At 37.7% G+C, this 23,861-nt stretch overlaps 1 protein-coding gene across 1 annotated transcript; it reads right to left on the bottom strand.

Moving 5' to 3' along the window:
• Nucleotides 1-954: 954 nt before the first annotated feature.
• On the bottom strand, nt 955-1,607 carry LOC138402973 (uncharacterized). Its single transcript, XM_069501700.1, has one exon. The coding sequence runs from the start codon at nt 1,589-1,591 to the stop codon at nt 1,007-1,009; it is 585 nt and encodes a 194-aa protein (XP_069357801.1). The 5' UTR covers nt 1,592-1,607; the 3' UTR covers nt 955-1,006.
• Between the last annotated feature and the right edge of the window lie 22,254 nt (nt 1,608-23,861).

Genomic DNA, 23,861 nt, shown 5'->3' with positions numbered 1-23,861 from the left:
ACAATGTTTGTTCAAGTGAGGTTGTTCAACACGATAACACTTACGATTCTTCACTTTCAGCACTGTTTTACGTTGTACTTTCAGCGTCTTATGAGGGTAGTTACCACTGCCATATACTAATTATAATTATGTGTATACTTTGAAGGTCATATTCTAACCTTCAAGATCAGGTTACCATTTCTGAGATTTGATCTGGTAAAATATAATCAGAAAATACATGGCCAGCGTGGTAAACTGTAGCCAAAACCCTTCTCACTCTGAAAGGAGACCCGTGCTCTGTAGTGAGCCGGCGATGGGTTGATCATGATGATGATGATGATGATGAATAACAAATTATTAACCTTATGATAACATAAAATATTAGAATTTATCAAAATAATATATAGCGACCAATGAGATAAAATTTCAATTTCTAGTACGTTTCTTATAATGCTTGAAGTCTAATTAGAAAATAAACTAGGTATTATTTAACGAAAATACTTCTACTAATATTACAAACTAATATTTTACTCGATTTGAGAGTTAATAAAGGGCAACCACCTTAGGCTACATTTTCACCTTCTTTAGATAAGATTATAGTAGGTAAACCACAAGTAATAACTTCTTCTTCCTTACCTTATCCCACGCTACGTGGGGTCGGCACAACATGTCTTCTTCTTCCACTCATTCCTGCCATTCGTCAACGTATTATCCACTTCTTTTTCACGCATATCCTCTTTCACGCAATCCATCCACCTTTTCTTTGGTCGTCCTCTCCTCTTTTTTCCTTCCACATGCATACTTAACATTCTTCTAGTGACATGGCTTTCTTCCCTCCGCATTATATGCCCATACCATGCCAGCCTATTACCTCTCATCTTTTCTACCACTGGTGTTACTTTCAAACTACCCCTTACATATTCATTTCTTATCTTCTTATCTATCTAAATTACAAGTAATAACAAACTATAAAAATACTGTCAAAAGTATGTTTTTATTATTTTATCAAATAATACAATTAGTAAGTTCAAAAAAATACGTCGTCCGTACAAAACCTTTGCGTCTCCATATCCCTCACGTCTTTGTCCAAAGTTGAAATAACTCTTTCCAACTCTTCCTTGCTGACATGACGTTTCCTCGACATCAACGACCTGAACTCGCCACGCAACCGACACTCATGTTCTAACACGTAATCTTCACTAACTTTTCTAAAAACCTTCACTATATATTTATCTTGTTTATAAAAATAGTTTTCAGGATCAAACACATAGAATTTTGCCTCCATATGTCCCATTATCATACCTTTGTGTCGAAACGACTCGGATATAACTGGATTATCGTCAAAATTAAATGGATTCTCTAAAGGATAACCTTCTCGATATCTCTGAAGGTCAGATTCTGTTGCATTTTTTATTATAGTTTCTTTGCAGTATGATGAGGATGGTAGATTTAATCTTGAGGCAAAATTACAAATTGAATACCATGTTCCTATAAGAAAACTATTGTCTAATAAATTATTATGGGCGTTCACACATGCTTGCTCCACTTCTGATAAGCTATATACGAATCTAAATGATAAAACACATATAAATATACTAAGTAAACGATACATGTCAACTTTAGGATAGTTCTTACTGTACTGGTAACTTCAACTATTATTATTTTATGATTAGCAATACGTTTATTTTGATGATTTATTACAAAAGTCTAAACTACTTACTAATCGTTTTGTAAATAGCTTTGTTAAATTTAATTGACATAATTAACTACTTACCTATTTACCTACATTTTTAGCGATCCGTACCTCAAAAAGAAAAACGGAACCCTTATAGGATCACTTAGGTATGTATGTCTGTCTGTCAAGAAACTCACAGGGTTCTTCCCGTTGACCTAAAATCAGGCAGGTAGGTAGGTCTTGTAGCAGACATGGGGAAAAATCTGAAACCGTGAATTTGTGGTTACATCACGCAAAAAAAAATTAATTGTGGTCATGAAGTAATAATTAGTATTTTCAATATTTGAAGCAAGATAACAATATCAAGTGGGGTATCATATGAAAGGGCTTCACCTGTGCATTCTAAACAGGTTTTTATTTATTTTTACGCATCACAGTTTTTGAATTATCGTGCTCGAATAAATACGACTTTAGTACGGAACCCTCGGTGCGCGAGCCTGACTCTCACTTGGCCTTTTATTTTGTGAAACATAAGCTGTATTGCTTGGTTCCACTGGTAACACGTGTTTGAATCTTATCCGAGATACCTACCTAGTTACTAGTGTAACTACATCGTACCTACCAATTGTTCAGAACATGATTGAATAGAATCGAATCTGCACGGTGTATTATCCATACTAGCGAACAGTGGCGTGCACCTGATAGAGGCATAAACGCACTGCTTACCCTCGTTGTAATAAATCAATGCTTATTTTTCATTAAAACCTGCCGTAAAATAAGTTCATACCTAAATGCATACCCTGGCTTGAACTCCTGTGCACGCCACTGCTAGCGAATAATAAGATTTGACCGATTTTGACGAAATTTGGTACACCCAGAGATAGCTTGCATCCCAGGGAAGGACATAGGCTACTTTTTATCCTGGAAAATTGAAGATTACCCACGGAGTTTTAAAAAACACGAGGGCCAAGCCGCGGTCATCAGCTAGTATTTCAATAATGATTGTAATTTGTACCTACCCAGAATTCAAACCTCTGACTCTCGGACTAGTTTTAAGCACGAAACCACCACGACTCTTTCTATGTCCATTATCAACAAAACTATAATCCTCAATTCAATAGCTTCACAAAAAAGGGCTTGCTCATTTTCGTTTCCCCAAATCCGCCGATTTGTCCCAAAATCCATTGGCACGCGTCCCATTATCCCGTTAGAATGGGATAATAATAATTATTATCCCCTAATGAGATAATAAGGGATAATGCAAGTGTCAATCATTGTGTAATAAGCAGTTATTGATGTGACAATACAATTATATAGAGACGGAATTAAGAAATAAAACATGGATATTAGAATTTAGGGATTTGTAAATAGGTTACTAGTCGACCCGTCCCGGCTTTGCCCGGGTGGGCTTCCATATTTAATGAATAAATGTGATATACCTATTCATCATCATCATCAATAACCCATCACCGGCTTCCTACTTAATTGAGCACGGGACCTTTCAGAATGTTAAGGGTTGGGCCATAGTCCACCACGCGGGCAAAGTAGGCGGATTGGAAAACTTCAATATGGAAAACTTTTTGTTTTAAATAGAGATAGCGAGCAAACGAGCAGGCGGGTCACCTGATGTTAAGTGATTACCGCCGCCCATGAACATTTGCAGCACCAGAGGAACCGCCGATGCGTTGCCGGCCTTTTGGGAATTTGTTGCTCCGCCCCTTGAATAACCCCATGTAAACTTTTAGGCATACCTACAGGTTTTCTTTCCTTCGCCGTTAAGGCAAGTAATATTTAATTGCTCTATAGTGTACACTGTACAGTCTAGACTAGACAGTGGATTTTAAGTGTGTGTAACGTGACCTACCTAATTCAAAGTCAAAGTCAAAAGTCAAATGATTTATTCAAAATAGGTAATTAATAACTCTTTTTGAAAGTCAGATGTTGGATTTCTAAGATATAAGTAGTGGTGATAATTATTTCGCAAACTTAAAACTAAAGCTACGAGGGTTCCAAACGCGCCCAGGTCTGAGAAGAGCCCACAACAAACTCAGCCGTTCAATTTTGAAAGTACCTACCCTAAATCTGATCTTGATGGTTCTGAGTCCAGAAACTTTTTAACCAAAAGTATACACTATTAGATATTCAATAGTCATAACTCATAAGTATTCTGAGTCATCGTAACCAGCGGCGTGGTGGACTACCTGTGTTCAGTCTTAGGCCGGTGATAAGTTGATTGTACTAGAACAATGATTCTATGCCATAACAATGTTAATTCTAAGATCAACATAAAAATGTTCAAAAAATAAAAAGGGTGGGTAAAACCTTCCTATCTAAAAAATTAGCAGTATAACCATCGCATCAATTCACGTAATAGAGTAACATGTCCATTGTACGTCGTACCTACCCTCGGAGAGTAAACTCGCGCCGCCAAACAATCGCTCCAGGCCCCGGCCGCCATTTTTAACAAACCCTTTTTGACCCTTCGCAAAGTTTCCTGATTCGCATCACGTACGGTAAAAAACTCAATCCTTTACGTGTTCACAATTAGGGCGAGAACAGATGGCGCTCGTGTAAACTCACGTTCCGGCAATCCGTACGTCTGCACGCGTCGTAAGGCATGGTACGCACTTTGTTATATAAGTTTCACCTTCTTTGTACTTTTTTTGTGCAAGAATCACGGATATAAACCGAATACGGTTCGTATCCGTGATTCTTCGGAGAAGCCGTCATATATACGTACAGTACGTGGCAGAAAGTAATGTACATCTGCGGCATCTGCCTTTAGAATGACATTTCGGCTTTGTAGAGCGATGACGTTTTGTCGGTCTCTACGACAGAGACAATGCTCTATAAATCGGCTATCTCCTTCTAAATGTCGATGTACATTACGTCGTATTTTTTTCATGGATCCGTGAAATCACGGACGAGTGGACAAACGCCCTTTCGCATCCTTCTTGAACTTGGGAACCCTATCTTTTACACGAGCGACTGCCCAACAAAGAAGTGCTAATGTTTTCAGGGTTTATGTATGACGTATCTATGTGAGTTTTTTTTTCAGACTAGCGCTGACCAGACCTGCTGGCAAGTCATGATGCAGCCTAAGATGGAGCTCTTTGTGCAGGGCCTGCATGGAAAAGACGAAACACCAATGCAAGTGCTGCTGAAGGTCACGTGCAGAATAACGCTACCTTGGATACCCAGCCTTGCCCCGGGAAGCCCTTAGCAAGCCGTGTAGTCTATTAGGCTTCTGGAGCGAGCTTGGATGGCTATATTGTATGACTCTAGCCGGTGCTGCAAGCACACCAAACATAAGTTTAAGTGTGGAAACCTGCCCAGAATGAAGAAAGAAAAAACCATAGTTTAATTGAATACCTACCTACTACCTTCATCGCCAGCCCACTACGGAGCAAAGTCAAAGCACGCTCTATAGATTTCAGCCTAAAAGGGGTGGATTTCATTATTCAGAACGCAACGTCGCACTCTGAAGGTCTGACCCTGTTTTTACAAGTCAATACCAGTAACGAGAAGTACATTAAATGAGAGGCTTGTTTGAATTTGAATCAGTCGAAGGCTAAGTTTAGCTTGTTTATAGCCTGGCCCGAATTGATTCAATAAAAGCTTTGTCTAATAGAGAGAGAGAGAGAGAGAGCCTGCAGGGGCCAGACCTTCGTTATTTTATACGAGATGATGCCCGCGACTTCGTCCGCGTGGATTTAGGTTTTTGAAAATCCCGTGGGAACTTTTTAATTTTTCGGGATAAAATCCGGGATGCAAGCTATCTTTGTACCAAATTTCGTCAAAATCGGTCAAATCTTATTAACAAGTTGACTGACTGACTGACTGACTGATCTATCAACGCACAGCTCAAACTACTGGATGAATCGGGCTGAAATTTGACATGCAGATAGCTATTATTGTTGTTAGTCTTTTTTTAGTTATTTGTTTAAACCTTAGTTTAGTTGTTTGCATATTTTATTTTTATAATATAGGTACTGTACTAGGTAAATACCTCGTCCGTGACTTCACTTGTTAAGGCTCCCACTGAAAACCAGCGCTGCAGCTTGCTGCAGCATGATGCTGAGTGGGAGACCTATATTTGGTCACACGTACTCGTATATATATATATAGTATATTTTTATTATTATTATTTTTTACTTATCAGTTTAATTATGTAGATTGACTTAATTAGCTTTTAAGGTTTATTGTAGTATTGTGATCAAATAAAAGTTTTCTTTCTTTCTTTCTTTCTATTATGACGTAGGCATCCGCTAAGAAAGGATTTTTGAAAATTCAACCCCTAAGGGGGTGAAATAGGGGTTTGAAATTTGTGTAGTCCACGCGGACGAAATCGCGAGCATAAGCTAGTTTTACAAAAGCTGTTTCTCTGCGTATTGTCCCCAACACAGGGATGTATGATCAGCGACTGTGAAGTTTGGATTATGTTTGCTTTGGCAGATAATCTATATATATAAAAGGAAAAGGTGACTGACTGACTGACTGACTGACTGACTGAATGACTGACTGACTGACTGACTGATCTATCAACGCACAGCTCAAACTACTGGACGGATCGGGCTGAAATTTGGCATGCAGATAGCTATTATGACGTAGGCATCCGCTAAGAAAGGATTTTTGAAAATTCAACTCCTAAGGGGGTGAAATAGGGTTTTGAAATTTTGTAGTCCACGCGGACGAAGTCGCGAGCATAAGCTAGTAAGTACCTAAAGGTGCCTAAAGGGTGTAAAAAATCTTAAGTCAAAGTTTAAAGTGTAATTTTTTCAATATTTTCTTCGGAATATATTAGAAATTACGTCATGCATTGCCAGACTTCCTGCCCTTAAACTTTAACAATTGATTAAACTTCAAAAACGCTTCAAAAGATAATTTCCAAAAAGTATCCTTGAAAAATAAACGTTTAAAAACATGATATTATTTCAAAAAACCGGCCAAGTGCGAGTCAGGCTCGATATTGCACGATAATTCAAAAACTATGATGCATAAAAATAAATAAAAATCTGTTTTAAAATGTACAGGTGAATCTCACTTACTCAAATTCAATACTCACTTCGAATATTGAAAATACTAATTATTAGTTCATGAACACAATTTAATTTTTTTTGTGTGATCTAACCCTAAATTCACGGTTTTCAGATTTTTCCCCAAATGTCAGCTATAAGATCTACCTACCTGCCAAATTTCATGATTCTAGCTCAACGGGAAGTACCCTGTAGGTTTCTTGACAGACAGACAGACCGACAACAAAGTGATCCTATAAGGGTTCCGTTTTTCCTTTTGAGGTACGGAACCCTAAAAAACTATTCAGTTCTAAAACAGAATACAGTTTAAAATTCAAATGTAACCAACATACCTGCAGAAGAAAAATAAACGTAAAGCAATCTCGCATAAAGGGAATTTTAAAATAACGTGCAGTATTTCTGCGAAGCTACGTCATTCCCGTAGAAAATAATTTACATACATTATATATAACTTCGTATGGACAGGGCCATTGAACAAACAAAATGGCACCGACTCAGTGGTGTTTTAGCACCAATGCAACCTCAGTGACGTCTGGATTTCAAACGGGTCGTTAATTAGTATCCAAGAGGTGGCGCTGAATCTCTGGAACTACCGGTCTAGAGATTGCTTAGGTTTAGGTTTAAAGACGTTTATTCTCATAAAGACAAAGTCACTTACATGAGAACTTAATAATATTCTAAGAATAAAGTTTACAAATATTCGCCATTTAGATACTCATTCAATGCATTTGTCGAAGTGATTCAGATCCTTCCTACAAATAAACTAACAAACTATTCATAACTATATAAAATGACAGCTATACAGGCAATTTCTAGTTTTAATTTAATTTAAATTTTATTATTTGTATTTGTAATTTTATTATTTTCATTTTATTATTATTTAAACAATCGCGTACATTTGTATTTACATTTATGTTCAAATGGATTCAAATTGCCTTAAATAAATGACTATTATTATTATTATTATACTTCTTTTTAAATACTAGTATTATTTAGTAAAGTAGGTAGAATCTTTACTACCCCTGTTACATAAAATTGTTTTATCCTCTCACGAATTTCGAATAGAGATTCAGCTTAAATATTAATAAAATGAAATATACACTAAAACGTATTTAATCCCAATGTTTGCGAAGCAATATTTTATTGCATTAACATTTTATAAAACGCTTGTAATGTAATAATTCAAGGGATATTATATCTCAAAACCAAACTTGGGCACAATTGAAACGTTAGGCTCAAAATATGGCTATCATAATAAGAGCGTCGGGCCACGAACACGGCTTGAATCTTTAACTAGATACGAAAAAAAGGTAACTGACTGACTATCAACGCACAGCTCAAACTACAGGATGAAACGGGCTCAGGCATGCTATTCAAGATTTCTGAAAATTTAACCCCTGAGGGGATTGAAATTTGTGTAGCGTGTTAACATGTTAAGTATCTGTTACATCTTTCTAATAAAACTAGCTTATGCTCGCGACTTCGTCCGCGTGGATTACAAAATTTCAAAACCCTATTTCACCCCCTTAGGAGTTGAATTATGCCAAATGCAAGCATGCCAAATTTCAGCCCGATCCGTCCAGTAGTTTGAGCTGTGCGTTGATAGATCAGTCAGTCATTCAGTCAGTCAGTCAGTCAGTCAGTCACCTTTTCCTTTTATATATTTAGATAATTCAATAGGTATCTAATGAAAATGATAGACTACTGATCATCGTCATCATCATCAACAACCGATAGACATCCACCGCTGGACATAAAATCTTTTGCAAGGACTTCCACATGGCACGGTCTTGCGCCGTCTGAATCCAGCGGCGCCATCGCTCCTGAAAACACGCTTTACCACTGGCCCAACAATCTTTTGCAAACTTAATAAATTTAGAGCGAACCCGGCTGTGAGAACATCAAACAAAATTATGATTTGTTAATAATACCCATTGAGAGGAACGGATGTTTGTCTGTTGCTTGTGTTACCTACTATCTGCTCAACCCGGGACGCCCTTTGGCCATGCTTTTTGCGACCTTTGCCGATGTAGCTACAGGGTTACATAAAAAAGGCTTTACCTTTGCTTTGCAACTTGTTAAAAAACTTACTAATAAATATTATAGTGCATAATATAGATTCGCCATGTTTGCTCTGTCTGAACTATCATGGCAAAAATAAAAAGAGAGCCAGTGCGTGCCAGACCTTCGTTATTTTATAAAAGCTGACAGTTTCTCTGTGTATTGTCCCCAACTCTGGAAGGAATGTTTGTTTTGATCATGGTGGCTTTGGGAGATAACAGGTATTAAATGTGTAAAAATCTTACGTCAAAGTATAAAGTCAATTTTTTTATATTTTAAACGGAATTTAGAAATCACGTCATGCATTGCCAGACAATATATATAACCCCCTGCCAGACACTTTAAACTTTTAAACTTTCAGAGGCCATGAAAAGCTAACAGACAGACAGCTGATACACTTGCTTGTTCAAATAGGTACCTAATATTAGAATGGATTTTAAATGTGAATTTGTATTTGGGCTGATGTAAAATTTCTAACATTGATAAACTATTAAAATCTGATCCGTCAGTCTGTCTGTGTGACAAGCAGCCACAACTAATCACTACTGTTACAATATTCACTGAAACAGTGGGTACTTTGAACTTGTGCGGTTACATGGCGGTTACCCACTACTAGAATGCGTCACAGAGTAGGTACAGTCAGTTAGTCTAGTCTCTAAAGCCCTGATCTAATCAAGATCATAATCTAAGCTTGTGGAGATTAATAATTAATCTGTGTTAATGGGTTTAGACAAGTAAGTAGTAAGCTGTGATAGCCTAGTGGTTAAGACGTCCGCCTTCTAATCGGAGGTCGGGCTTCGATTCCGGGCATGCACCTCTAACTTTTCGGAGCTATGTGCATTTTAATTAATTAGATGTCACTTGCTTTAATGGTGAAGAAAAACATCGTGAGGAAACCTGCATGCCTGAGCGTTATGCATAATGTTCTTAAAGGTGTGTGAAGTCTACCAATCCACACAGCGTGGTAGACTATGGCCAAAACCCCTTTCACTCTGAGTGGAGACCTGTGCTCTGTAGTGGGCCGGTGATGGGTTGATCATGATAATGATGAATGGGTATGATGGAATAAATCAAACTAAGTTTGATGAATGTTTCTTTAATTTCTTCTCTAACTGCCGTACTCCGAGTCGCTTAATAGTTACTTAAGTTTAGTTAAAACGAGACAGAGTTATATCTCTCACATAAATCTGTCTCGTTTTAACTCAATCTTAAGTAACGATTATCTACTCTGAGTACGGCAGTAAGTATCTCAGCTTGGTCTGTCACGCTCTCTAAATAATTATTCCTTTCATCCCTAAGTATTATCCAAGCGATGACCGTCGGAGCCCGGAAAGTCCTTGAATGAAGGCCGCATATAAAGCAAGCGTAGTGTGGGACGCCCTCCAGCACGATGGACCGACGATATAAAAAGGCTGGCGGGAAGTGGCTGGGTGAGGAAGGCTGAGGACCGTGTGTGGTGGTGCTCTTAAGGGAAGGCCTATGTCCAACAATGGACGTCCACAGGCTGATAATGATGATCCCTAAGTAACTATTTTGTTGTTTATTACAAGACTAGCTTATGCTAAATTTGAAACCCCTATTTCACCCCTTTAGGGGTTTAATTTTCAAAAATGCTTTCTTTTCGGATGCCTAGGTCATAATAGCTAACTGCATGCCCAGCCCGATCCGTCCAGTAGTTTGAGCTGTGCGTTGATAGATCAGTCAGTCAGTCAGCCAGTCAGTCAGTCACCTTTTCCTTTTGTATATTTAGATGTAGATAATTTTTTTAGTTGACGCACTTTCGAATTAAAACTTGCGCATGATAAGTTGAATTTTACTGGGACAATTTACACTGTGGCACGCTTTAGAGGTTAAACGTGATCAAGTCCCATTAATCAGCATTTGTCACTATTTCAATTCACTAACCACTCAAAAACCACCCAATATTAATGAAGTAATAATTAATGTAATTTTAAACTCATTAACTATCAGCATATTCAACTAGACAAAGCCCTTACCTAAATAATGCAAGCATAGTGTGCAAACTTCTTCATCTCATCAGATACAGGTTTTGCAGACTTACTTCAGGGTCCCTGGCACAATTTTTAAAAAGACTGTAGATGCGTGGATGACAATTTAAAGATTTTTCTTGCAGTTGTAAAATGATTTATTGCGCGCAGACCGTTGGATAGTTTTTTAACAAAAAAGAACAAAGGAATTTATGAAAACGTCAATCGATACAAAAATATTATATAGAAAATTGCGGGTCGTTATAAAAATATAATGTTGCATGAACTGACATTTGGAAAAGATAATAAATGTGTGATTTTAGATTATTAATGTTTGATTCCAAAATATTAAACATGAGTTGTAAAAGTGACTAATTTATCTATATGCAATAACAAAATACTATGAGGAAACAATTATATAATTAAGTGAACGTTAAAATTAGGAGTCAACGAATTGGTGCGCATTTACTGCGAAAATGTTATAGGCGCTTCAACAAAGACCTTTGCAAGAACAAATAAATTATTTCATTTCTTTTCATTTCATCACCGTAGTAGGTAATAAAATATAGTGATTTTTGTATATCGGTAGTTTAGGGGGTAGTGGTAGTTTTTTATAAAATAGAAATCGTGTTTTTTTTTAATTTTCCCTTTAATAATGAATTCTTATATAGAATTATAGATATTATTTATAATTCTAGCCCCATTTGAAAATTCTTTAAAATTCAACCCCTTTAGGGATTCAATTTTCAAAAATCTTTTCTTAGCGGATGTCTACGTCATAATAGCTCTATCTGCATACCTTTCAGCTTGATTCGTTCAGTGGTATGAACTGTGCGTTGATAGATCAGTCAGTCAGCCAGCTTTTCCTTTTATATAATAATACTAGCTGACCCGCCCCGGCTTCGCTCGGGTGGAGTATTTCGGACTGGGAGTGTCATCGTGAAGCCGTTGCTTGATACCTAAAATATCAATTCACTATCAGAAATTCTAAAATCCCCACGATTTAGGACTTAAGTACTTTGCAGCATCAGGATTGAGGAGTTAGGATCCGAAGTTCAATGATGTAGCCTATGCTTGGTACCTAAATTAATTTTGCATCATCCGTAGTTACTGAAACATTATAGTTTAGGAGTGCTGTACCCTACATCATCAGGGTTGAGGAGTTGGGACTTGAGTCTGAGAATAAAGTCGTTGCTTGGTACCTACAATATGAATTCAATACTTATTAAATTAACTAATTGAACAGTTCCTGAATCTTGATAACTCAGGCGGGCAGTAACCCTGCAACATCAGGATTAAGGAGTTGAATCCAGGATTTTTTTATGTGACCACCACGAAAACTTTTTTGTTGATTTAAAAAAAAATTGCAGATCGGTCCAGAAACCTCGAAAAAATCGATGTAGAAAAACGAACCACCTCCTTTTTGACAGTCGGTTAAAAACCGATGACCTTGAAATATTTACGGAACAATCTTTAAAATATCCCCTTTCTAACAAAAAAAGAATGAATGAAATCGGACTACGCGTTAATGAATTACAACTCAGTATACATTTTAACTTTCATCCCCTCTCCTACGGGAACCATGCTGAATTTCGGGATAAAAAGTATTCTATATTCTTCCTCATAGTATGAACTCAAATCTTACCAAGTTTCATTGGAATCCATTCAGTAGTTTCAGCGTGATGCGCGGCCGTGATACAGACAGACAGACAGACAAAAATGAAAAAATTACAGTTTTGGGTTCAGTATCGATTATAGAGTGCCCTCGAAAAAAAAATTTCAAAATATCTTCAATGTACAGAATTTGACCTGTTACAGTTTTATTATAAGTATTGATAAGTATTGATTGATAATAAATTTATAATAAAGACAAACCTACTTTCTTTAAAGTAAGTTGTTGTTTAATTTCCTGATTCATTGTTTGCTTTCAATCTTTGCCATTGTTGTTACTGAAACGACGACGTAGGCGGTAGGCGTTTGTAAAACCTTGAACATTTAATTAAGTGGCTCGATTTTCCTGGGTTTTTGTATCGCTCTTTCGTTTTTGGAATAAATTAGCCTGTCTCATTTTAAAAAACCGGCCAAGTGCGAGTCAGACTCGCGCACCGAGGGTTCCGTAGTACAGTCGTATATTTTCGACATTTTGCACGATAAATCAAAAACTATGATTTAACCAATTAATGTAACCTATAATGTCCCCAGGATTCAAGCTATATCTCTGTACCAAATTTCATCAGTTAGGATAAGTTAGGATAGACCGTGAAAAGCTAGCAGACAGACAGACAGACACACTCTCACATAATATTAACTGTATGAATTTGACATCTGAAATATATACTAATCTTTGCCAAACGATATTGAATAGAAAACACATTTTCGTGAGTGTGTCAGCCATTTATCACATTTTGTTCAATGACTTTTCGAATGCAATCCCAATCGATAAAAATAATGGATTGCTTGTCAGTTTCTGACTTGTTAGCCATTTTTATTCTTTGAGGGCGGAATAAATCTCTCCGGGTTTCTGCTGGCAGGACCACAATCTCCCCGAGTCTGCCAGGTCCTCCAGCCTACTGATTCGCTAACTCAGTGTCTGATGAATGATAGCCACCGAGCTTATTTGACATGTATGTCTAATCCATTGAAGGTTTTCTACGATAAATTATTTTAATATCACTGAATGAAGCAGCAATGTATTTGTGTAGAACCAATCAATGTCAAATGAGCTCGGCGGCTATCATTCAGTGTTAGACACTGAGTTAGCGAATCACCCCGCAGGTCAGTATACTGTGCTTACGACTACGTGCCCGGGATAAAACCCTGGATCCCCTGGCAAGAAGCCCAACGTCTTAGAACTACTGGTTTTAAAACCATTAAAAAAACCATGTGATTTTTTAAAGTTGAATGATAAAAACCAAATTCCTCGATAGAAAAAGAAATAGAGGGCGTTGGTAAATTTGACTTATTTCAAATTTATTGTTACACTAGTTGATGCCCGCGCCTTCGTCCGCGTGGATTTGCATTTTTCAAAATCCCGCGAGAACTCTTTGATTTTCCGGGATAAAAAGTAGCATATGTGTTAATCCAGGGTATAATCTATCTCCTTTTCAAATTCCATCCAAACCAGTTCAGCTGTTTTTGCGTGATTGAGTAACAAACATCCAAATATCCACACTTTCACATTTATAATATTTGCCATTTCGCACTATGAATAGAAATAGTTTGTAGTGTAACAAAATATACAATGCACTAAGGGTCATTTTAATGCCAAAAAGATCGAGCACTTTGTACACAATAGCTACAAACTACCTGCTAGTGAGTGTAATAAATTACCGAAGTTCCATCAAAATCGATTGACCACAAACGGAGCTCTTAGACCAACAATAGAACTTAACAGATTAAAAAAAATATGAATGAACGTAGAATGAATGAATGAATGTAACATGAATGAAAGGCGTCGCAGACATTCTGGCGTCGCGCGTTCATTTCGCTATTTGAAAGTGTTTTTTTTTTGTTACTTCTTTTTAGGTTCCGTACCCGAAAGGTATAGCTAGTGATAGCCTAGTAGTTAGGACGTCCGCCTTCTAATTGGAGGTCGGGGGTTCGATCCCGGACACGCACCTCTAACTTTTCCGAGTTATGTGCGTTTTAAGTACCTAATTAAATATCACTTGCTTTAACGGTGAAGGAAAACATCATGAGGAAACCTGCATGCCTGAGAGTTCTCCATAATGTTCTCAAAGGTGTGTGAAGTCTACCAATCAGCACATGGCCAGTGTGGTAGACTATGGCTAAAACCCTTCTCACTCTGAGTGAAGACCCGTGCTCTCCGTGGAAAATAATATATCCTTTACAATATTTCAATCATGAACGTATACAATAGCACCTTTCAATTCAAATGAACACGGAATGATAGACAATCGGTTACGGCAAACAACGGATTAGGGTATAATCCACCTCCTCTCCCCCCTTTCCCCCCTTGTCCCTTGTGTAACGCGTCATGGATTACCGGGCTAAGTGTGCAGACAGAGTGGGAGCGGCGCGGCTAGCGGAAACCGCTAGCGGGAATCACAAACGCATAGCACTTAAAGTACGCGGCCAAAAGTGATATGGACATCGATCTTTAGATGGAGACAGCAGATTTGTAGAGCACTGTTTAGGTCGTTGAGGCCGACAAAGCGTCATATGGGTATGAGTGACAGAGACAACGCTCTACAAAGATGAAATGTCATTCTAAAAGCCGATGTTCATCACTTTCGGCCGCGTACTGTGCTATAGTACTCGACAAGTCAAGATGGCAAGAGAGAAAGCCTATATATTTACACCACGCATCATGTTTGCGGACCGTAAAAAAGGACAGCAAACAAGACTATTCGTAGGGACCTTAAAAGACGCCCATGGGAAACGCGCCAAGAGCAATATCAGGCGGGCCTCTCCTACGGTTTGACACATTGTTACATAATATTAAAGTACATTCTATTAATCTGTGCATATTATAGTCTGTAGTAATATCCTAATGTCAAATGTCAAATGTCAACGTCTTGTCACCTGTCACTTGTCTCTCTGCTCTGTCTTGTATATAATGTCATGTCTGTTATGTGAATAAAAGTCGAATCGAAAATCATCTATCTATTATTAAAACCATACCAATGAAATATGGTGTCAGAAGTGGGATATATAACCCACCCATATAACCCAAAGGTTATATGGGTGGGAGGCTTTGGCCGTGGTTAGTTACCACCCTACCAATGAAGTCATATACCGCTAAGTAATTTAGCGTTCCAATACGATGCCGTGTAGAAACCAAAGGATTACCTATGGGTTTAATAAGAAGTGCCATACCCCTTCCAGGTTAACCCGCTTCCATCTTAGACTGCATCATCACTTACCACCAGGTGAGATTACAGTACTGTAAGCTCTCAGCTAAGTAAGCTGTACTGAGGCTTACTTGTATCTGAATTAAAAAAAAAGGTTGGGGAGCCATGGGAGGTGATGTGTTGTACCTTTGTTATAGCTCAAACTCAAAACTCAAACTCAAATTATTTATTCAGAGTAGGTAAAACTTTACGCTTACTGATGGTCAAAATTGTAAATATGTAAGATGATACAGTGGTGATAATTATTAATACGTACTAAAACTAAAGCTACGAGGGTTCCAATCGCGCCCAAGTCTGAGAAGAGCCCACAACAAACTCAGCGAACAACAAACAACGTCTAGGAAGTACGAGACGTTACGTGTATTGTGTGGTTCAGGCTTTAATCCTGACAGATCCCATGTTTCCCTCGGGGCCGCTGGCACGGTGGCATGTCAACACGCACTGAGTGCGTATAAAGCCTTTTTCGGGTAATTTTTTAGGATTCCGTATCGATTTAGCGAAGTAGGACACTTTTTTGAGGATATCTACTATCTACTACCGTGGCAGTACGTTCCCCACTTTGATTACATGAGTGTGCTTTGATTTCGCGCTTACTTTTGTGACTTTAATTATTTACAAATTTGAAAAACTTAAATTTCAATGATGCCCGGTTTCTGAACTCGCCAGTTATGTTTTCATTAGCTATTAATTCAATAAAGTTATGTATAGGATAAACGTCGTTTAACTGTCCATGCGTTTCCGAATACAGCAATAACTATGAAACCGATAACCAGTTCATCATTACATGAATATGTCATTCAATGTTCTCAGCGTACATATTCAAAATCCTTTGATTTTTTATCGTTTTGTATTTTATGTCTTTTTTCTTGTACCTTTATTTGTATTTAAATTTATTATTAATTATCTAGTTAGTGTAAGTGGCACTGCCGTTCTAATAAGATGTAAAAAGTAAAAAATAAATAAAATAAATAATCATTCTGTCGCTAGATGTCTGTTACAAGAAACGAGTTTGAGATTATTCTTTTATTTCGCCATCAACACTAGTTTTATTAATTATAGTAGGTATTTTTTTATATGCTAAATAAGTGGCTAAACACTGTTTTTGCAAAGTAACGAACAACTTGCTATTAAAATACTTTTAATTTTTTTTTTTTTTTTTTTTTTTTTTTTTTTTTTTAATACAATAAAACTTAAAGCTAGCCTTATCTAATTACTATATACTTTTAATTATATTAATCTAAAAATACGCAAACCATGAACTACCTATCTACGGACAGATGAAACGTCAAATAACTTTATGGAATCGATAAACGGCGCACATTGGCCAGTTAAGTTTAAACGGAGTTTATTTTGCATTGCGTTTTTCAGAAACGCGTCTCGAGTTATCGGACCAAAAGCGCTATTGAATAGATAAACCGTCGTTAAAAGTACCTCAGTCGCAGGGAGCCGCTGGATCCAGGCGGCGCAAGACCGTGGCGTGTGGAAGTCCCTACAAGAGACCTATGTCCAGCAGTGGGCGTCTATTGGTTGATGATGATGATGATGATGATGATGATAAAAAGTACCTCAAAACCCGGGCATAAGCTATCGCCGCTTCCATCGCATTTTGTAAATAAAAGCCCCGAAATAAAGTATTAAAGGAAATTTAATGTCAATCATAAATAACAATTATGCCATACGATTTAGCAACAATACCAACGCAACGTATTTATTACAATTAAAGGCATAAAGGCCAATTAGAGGTAAACAATGCAAGCTGCGCTCCCTATAGCGCTGTCCATACACACGTAGTTTGATTCTCTTTTATTAACCAATCAAACTCAAACTTTTTTTAATGTTTAAAAAGAAAGAATTTTTCAACTTTTCTATATTACATTAGTAAGACATTACATTTTCATATTACACTAGCTTATGCTCGCGACTTCAAATTTCAAATCCCTATTTCACCCCCTTAGGGGTTGAATTTTCAAAAATCCTTTCTTAGCGGATGCCTACGTCATAACAGCTATCTGCATTCTGCATGCCAAATTTCTTCCCGAACCGTCCAGTAGTTTGAGCTGTGCGTTGATAGATCAGTCAGTCAGTCACCCTTTCCTTTTAAATATTAAGATTGGTAAGAAGATTATGCGAATACTCTAAAATTTAGTTGTGCTCAGAGTCAGTAGGTACCTACCAGTGTTTACAAAAAAGCCTCAAATGATATAATCACATCCCTAATCTCATCAAAATGTTTGCAATACATGACAATACTGTGTTTTCGCCACTTAACCCTTTTCGGTAAATCTAGGATCAAAAGTCGGCAACCCTTTGCATCGGCAACCTTTATATCACATACCAGAAGTCGGCAACCTTTTTGTAAAATATCCGCAATGAATAGAGGATCCAAGAATCGAATGGTATTGTGCACTTATCGATATGAGATAATCGATTGTGATCGATTAAGATAACATCGATGAGCGATGTGTGAGCGGTTGCGGCGAAATACATAGATAAAGCATGCTTCTGAATTAGTTTAGTTTTGTTTACTTTTTTGTTGGCGGTACAATCTTTTAATAGACTAGTTGACTCGCCCCGGTTTCGTTTGAGTCGGCTTATTAATTACATAGCCTATGTCACTCTCCGGATCTTTATCTATACCTACCATTGCACAGGACTGAGCGACCGCGAGCGAATGGCGCGAGTAATCGCTCGTCGCAGTTGCATACTCGCTTATAGCCCGGCGACAAAACTATCAAAACTCCAAACTAGCTTCGCGTTTAAATTTCTAGTTCTACTCGTTTCTCGTTCATCGTTGGCGGTCGGACCACTGCCTAAATATGCATAAAAAGGCGTGGCCTGTGTTGCCATAGCAACGCCACGCCCTACGAAGGGGTAGGACAGATGCGCATGAGTCGACAGAATGTAGCTTTGTTGAAAGGTCACGATAACGTCTCTGGTTATTTTAAAAGTTATTTTAATTAAAAAAATCGGTGTACCTAGTCTATATACATTAAAAAACGGACCGAAATGAGAAATACAAAGATTGCTCATCCTGGAGGAAGTCTAAAACCTATCTTTCTAAGTATTTAGGGAGGTACCTAGTGTACCTACGCGTGGTTTTCACACACTCGCAATATTTTGGGAAGACCTATCTAAGACTCCACATCATGAGATAGACGAGAAAAAAATAATCGCCACTGTTACGTGTACGTTTTTCTTTTTGGGTACGGAACCCTAAAAAGGAGAGGGCTTTAATAGGTATACTATTTTTTAGTTTAATAAGACCCGTTTAAAAAGCTCGCATGCCAATTCACAATATGACGTTTAACACCTCTCACAATAGTGTAAAATTACAAAATGCTACCGACATTTTGTAACTGAATGGCTCTCAAGTTACACATTCAAATGTAATTCTTTGTAATTCATTGTAATCGCCACTTTATTGCCGTTTAAGCGATTACAGATATGCGATTTTTATCGTCCGTCGTAATTATATACCACTTTTTGGAAGTAACAAATTACAAAGTAAGGGGGATTGGATTTGATTTGATTTAAGATTTCATAATACAGTACTTACTTACCTAATGATATCAGAGTTTAAATTATAATGCTTAGGTAGATTTATCTAAATATATAAAAGGAAACTGTGACTGACTGATTGACTGATCTATCAACGCACAGCTAATACTGGACGGATCGGGCTGAAATTTGGCGTGCAGATAGTTATTATGGCGTAGGCATTCGCTAAGAAAGGATTTTTAAAAATTCAGCCCCTAAGGGGGTTAAATAGGGGTTTTAAATTTGTGTAGTCCACGCGGATGAAGTCGCGAGCATAAGCTAGTGTTATATATTCTGCTACGTTTTATTGTTTGTCAGGTGTTGATCGAACCTTATTATTACGAAATATCAAAAAAGATACCTGGCATCGACATATTTCATGACTCAGCTACTGCATTCAAAAAAGCTCTTATCATTTTACGGTGGGTTCATCTCCGAAGTAACTTAGTTATTTGTTTAGTTAAGTAGTTAGTTAAGTTCTTTTTATTTGTCAAGATATTTTGCAAATGCTGTGAACACATTTTATAGATACGTTTATCAGCCTGTGTTTGTTTATAAGTGTCGTAGTGTGTGATAAATTAACGTATTGTTTGTGTTCCTAATAAATAAAAATAAAATAAAAATAGAAAAAATTATAATTTTTTATTTTATTCAGATACAAGTTAGCCCTTGACTGCAATCTCCCCTGGCGGTATGTCTAAGATAGAAGCGGGCCAACCTAGAAGGGGTATGGTAGTTGTTTATTAAACCCACACCCTTTTGGTTTCTACACGGCAGCTTGCCGGAACGGTAAATCGCTTGGCGGCACGACTTTGCCGGTAGGGTGATGACTAGCCACGGCCGAAGCCTCCCACCAGACCAGACCAGAGATTTAGAAATTATAAAATTCCTGCCGGGAATCGAACCCTGGACCTTTCGTTAATAAAACAGTGCTTACCACTGCGCCAGGGAAGTCGTTTATTGCCAAAGTGTGCCTGTCTGTCTGCTAGCTTTTCACGGCCTGTCCGTAGATAAAACAAAATTTAATGAAAAGTAAAGAGTTAGTATAGAGTTAGTACATCCCGGGGATGGAAACAGGCTACATTTTATCCCGAAAAATTAAAGAATTCTCGCGAGATTTTTAAAAATCTATCCGTTTAACCGATTTTTATGAAATTTTAGTACAGAGACGGCTTGCATCCTGTAGGGCGATTGCCTAAAACCTGCATCAATCATTATTACAATCTCAATTGTTCTGATTGGCTGAATTTGTGCGATTCTTGTTGCAACAATGCATTGTAGCCAATAGTGAGCGATCATTAACCAATCAGAGATGATTGCGATCGTGACATTGTAGCTGTCAAACAACCGCGGTAGGGCCACAGATTCCTGACTGACTGACGTAGCCTAATTTTTATCCTGGAAAATAAAAGAGTTCCCACGGTATTTGAAAGTCCCAGGCATCAGAATATAGTAGGTATGTATTTTATAAAAAAGGTATTTTTTCTTCCAAAAACTACGTCCCATCAATTTAGTTTTTGCACGATAAAATCGACTAAAGCTATTTCATCTCTAAGCCCTCGTTCAATTTTCTGGAATCTGTTCCGAAGTTGTTTGGCCAATACAGGCAGCCTAGCTTATCGGGACCTAATTTTCAACGTGACTGAAAATTTTATTGGGAAAAAGGAAAATCTACTCAGCTAGGAGTAAAAATTGGCTGAAACCACTTGAGTAAGTATATAGATTGATTTATGAGTACTACATTCCGAACTTTACTACAGCCATTATACAGGACTTTTCTACAGCCATTATACAGAACTTTTCTACAGCCATTATACAGAACTTTTCTACATTCATAAATTCTCCTATAGCCCAAAATCACTATCACTACCCATTATCACTACCAAAAGTGTGTTTGTTTGTTGGTTTGTTGGTTTATGGGTTTGTTGGTTTATGGGTTTGTTGGTTTATTGGTTAGTTGGTTTGTCCTTCAATCACGTCGCAACGGAGCAATGGATCGACGTGATTTTTTGCATGGGTACCTACCTATAGTTTAAAGACCTGGAGAGTGGCATTGGCTACTTTTTATCCCGGAAAATCAGAGATACCACGGGACTTTTAAAAACCTAATCCACGCGTACGAAGTCGCGGGCATTAGCTGGTTACATATAAAGTTTAAAAAGCATGAAATATTAAATTAAATTAAAAATGTAAAAAATGCCCGACACAAAAAGATCTTTAAAAAAAGTAAATCCTAATAATACTTGAGTATTTACCATTATTTTTTTACTTTTTAGAGATTTTTGTGTCGGTATTTTTTAAATTTTCAATAATTTTTTTTAAATCCTCGGTGATTTAGGTTTTTAAATATCCCGTGAGTTCTGAAGTCTTTAACTGTTCTAATACCTATAAGTACCTATGCAAAACATCACACCGATCCGTTACTCCGTTAGGCCGTGATTGAAGGACAAACCAACCAACAAACACACTATCGCTTTAGTAGGATCATTTTCTGAAGCCTTGAAAAGAGATCATTGACACTTCAGTTTTATAGTTCACAATTTACAAAATGGCGATATAAACAGCAATATTGCGCATGTTATCAAGCAATAAGCAATAATGCCGGGCAATTTAAAAAGTCATTCCGTCGTCCGTCGCAATATGTCCGCTGGGACGGAGAATTCCCTGTTCTATGATGGTCAATAAGGAAGTGGAACGTCTTCCGGCATTCTTATCAACCATTATTATCTCGTACGAAGTGCATCCAACGGTCTACTGTATGTAAAAATGTATTATCAAATTAAACTATTCTTAGTTATATTATCTACTTTAGTCGATTTTAGTTCTGTGTTCCATAAGTTTATCTACCTAGTTAGTTTTAAATACTCGTAAAAACTCGTGCCTAGTTTTCATACGCGTACTATGCCCGTGTCTCGTGGACATATTTTTTATTATAAGTGTTAATTTCTCATTGGAGACTGCTTTGGTTTAAGTGTTTTATATATATACTATTTATTTATCTAATTTAACTGTTTGTCTCTACAAAATAAAATAAATTAAAATTAAAATTAAATGTAAAGAGATCATTGATTTACAGTGTACTAGCTTATGCGCGCGACTTCGTCCGCGTGGACTACACAAATTTCAAACCCCTATATCACCCGCTTAGAGGTTGAATTATTAAAAATCCTTTTTTAGCGGATACCTTTTGACGACCTCCCTGGCGCAGTGGTGAGCGCTGTGGTCTTAATAGTGGGAGGTCCCGGGTTCGATTCCTGGCAGGGGTTTGTAATTTATAATTTCTAAATTTCTGGTCTGGTCTGGTGGGAGGCTTCGGCCGTGGCTAGTTACCACCCTACCGGCAAAGCCGTGCCGCCAAGCGATTTAGCGTTCCGGTACGATGCCGTGTAGAAACCAAAGGGGTATGGGTTTAATAAAAACTGCCATACCCCTTCCAGGTTAGCCCGCTATCATCTTAGACTGCATCATCACTTACCACCAGGTGAGATTGCAGTCAAGGGCTAACTTGTATCTGAATAAAAAAAATAAAAAAAATAAAAACTTGCGCCATAATAGCTAACTGCATGCCTTTCCGCTTGGATCCGTCCAGCAATTTGAGCTGTGCGTTGATAGATCAGTCAGTCAGTCAGTCACCTTTTCCTTTTATATATTTTAAAGATTAGCTATAATAATAAAAGACAAAGATTGTAAGAAAGTTGTAGTAGGTAGGTAGATAGTACGGTTTATATAAGTGCTCATCTTCTTCTTCTTTTCGAGTCGACGGTCACCTCAAACACGGGCAGCCCAAAAAGCCGCAACCGCGATTGCTCGGTCGGTAGCGTTGTACAGCTCCTCGTTCGTGCACTTTCGTGCAGGCTGTCGGGCACGCAGGGCACCCAGTCATGTGCGCAATGGTCTGTTTCGGATGACCGCAGATGCACTGCGTATCATGTACCTACCGAGATAAAGCCCCACCTTGCCAAATCCACCCTAGACCTCCCCACCCCCGCTCTGAGGCGGTTGAGCGCTCATGAAGTGGTATTTACCCTTGCGACAGCTAACTTATCTAGGGCGACGTTGTTTACCCGCGCCGCTCGCTAACTTGGCCGATAACTTAATAAACTTGGCGTTAATACTTCATACGAACTATAGAAAATGAGTTGTGAACTTACAACTAATCCTAATTAAATTATCTAATTAATAAGAACGGGAGTTAAGTTATAATAGGCAGAGACAGACAGACAACAAAGTGATAAGGGTTTCTTTTTCTTTTAGAGGTAAAATTTAAAACCAAAAGTGCTCAGTGTGACCTTAATCCTTATCCTTACAGATCTTGCTCAAACTTTCCACAGGGAATAAACAAAAGCTTGTTAGATTTTAAAGAGTCTTTCTTGTCTAGAATGTTATTGCAAAGTAACGGTTTGTATGAGACCTAATCCCTGGGCGCAGATGCCATCTCTGGCACTCAAGTTAGAAACCGGCCAAGTGCGAGTCACGCTCGCGCAACGAGGGTCCGTACTACAGTTGTATTTTTTCGATATTTTGCACGATAATTCAAAAATGCATAAAAATAAATAAAAATCTGTTTTAGAACGCACAAGTGAAGACCTTTCATATGATACCCCACTTGATATAGTTATCTTACTTCGAAAGTTGAAAATACTAATTATTAGTTCATGACCACAATTTAATTTTTTTTGTATGATCTAACCACAAATTCACGGTTTTCAGA

This window comes from Maniola hyperantus, chromosome 11 (genome assembly GCF_902806685.2).
Source record: "Maniola hyperantus chromosome 11, iAphHyp1.2, whole genome shotgun sequence".
NCBI classification, from domain to species: Eukaryota; Metazoa; Arthropoda; class Insecta; order Lepidoptera; family Nymphalidae; genus Maniola; species Maniola hyperantus.
Note: the sequence above shows the minus strand (reverse complement) of the source record. Positions and strands in the feature narration are given on the sequence as shown.

Excerpts from the sequence above, each read along its gene's own strand:
- LOC138402973 (XM_069501700.1), bottom strand. The coding sequence starts at position 1,591 with ATGTATCGTTTACTTAGTATATTTATATGTGTTTTATCATTTAGATTC.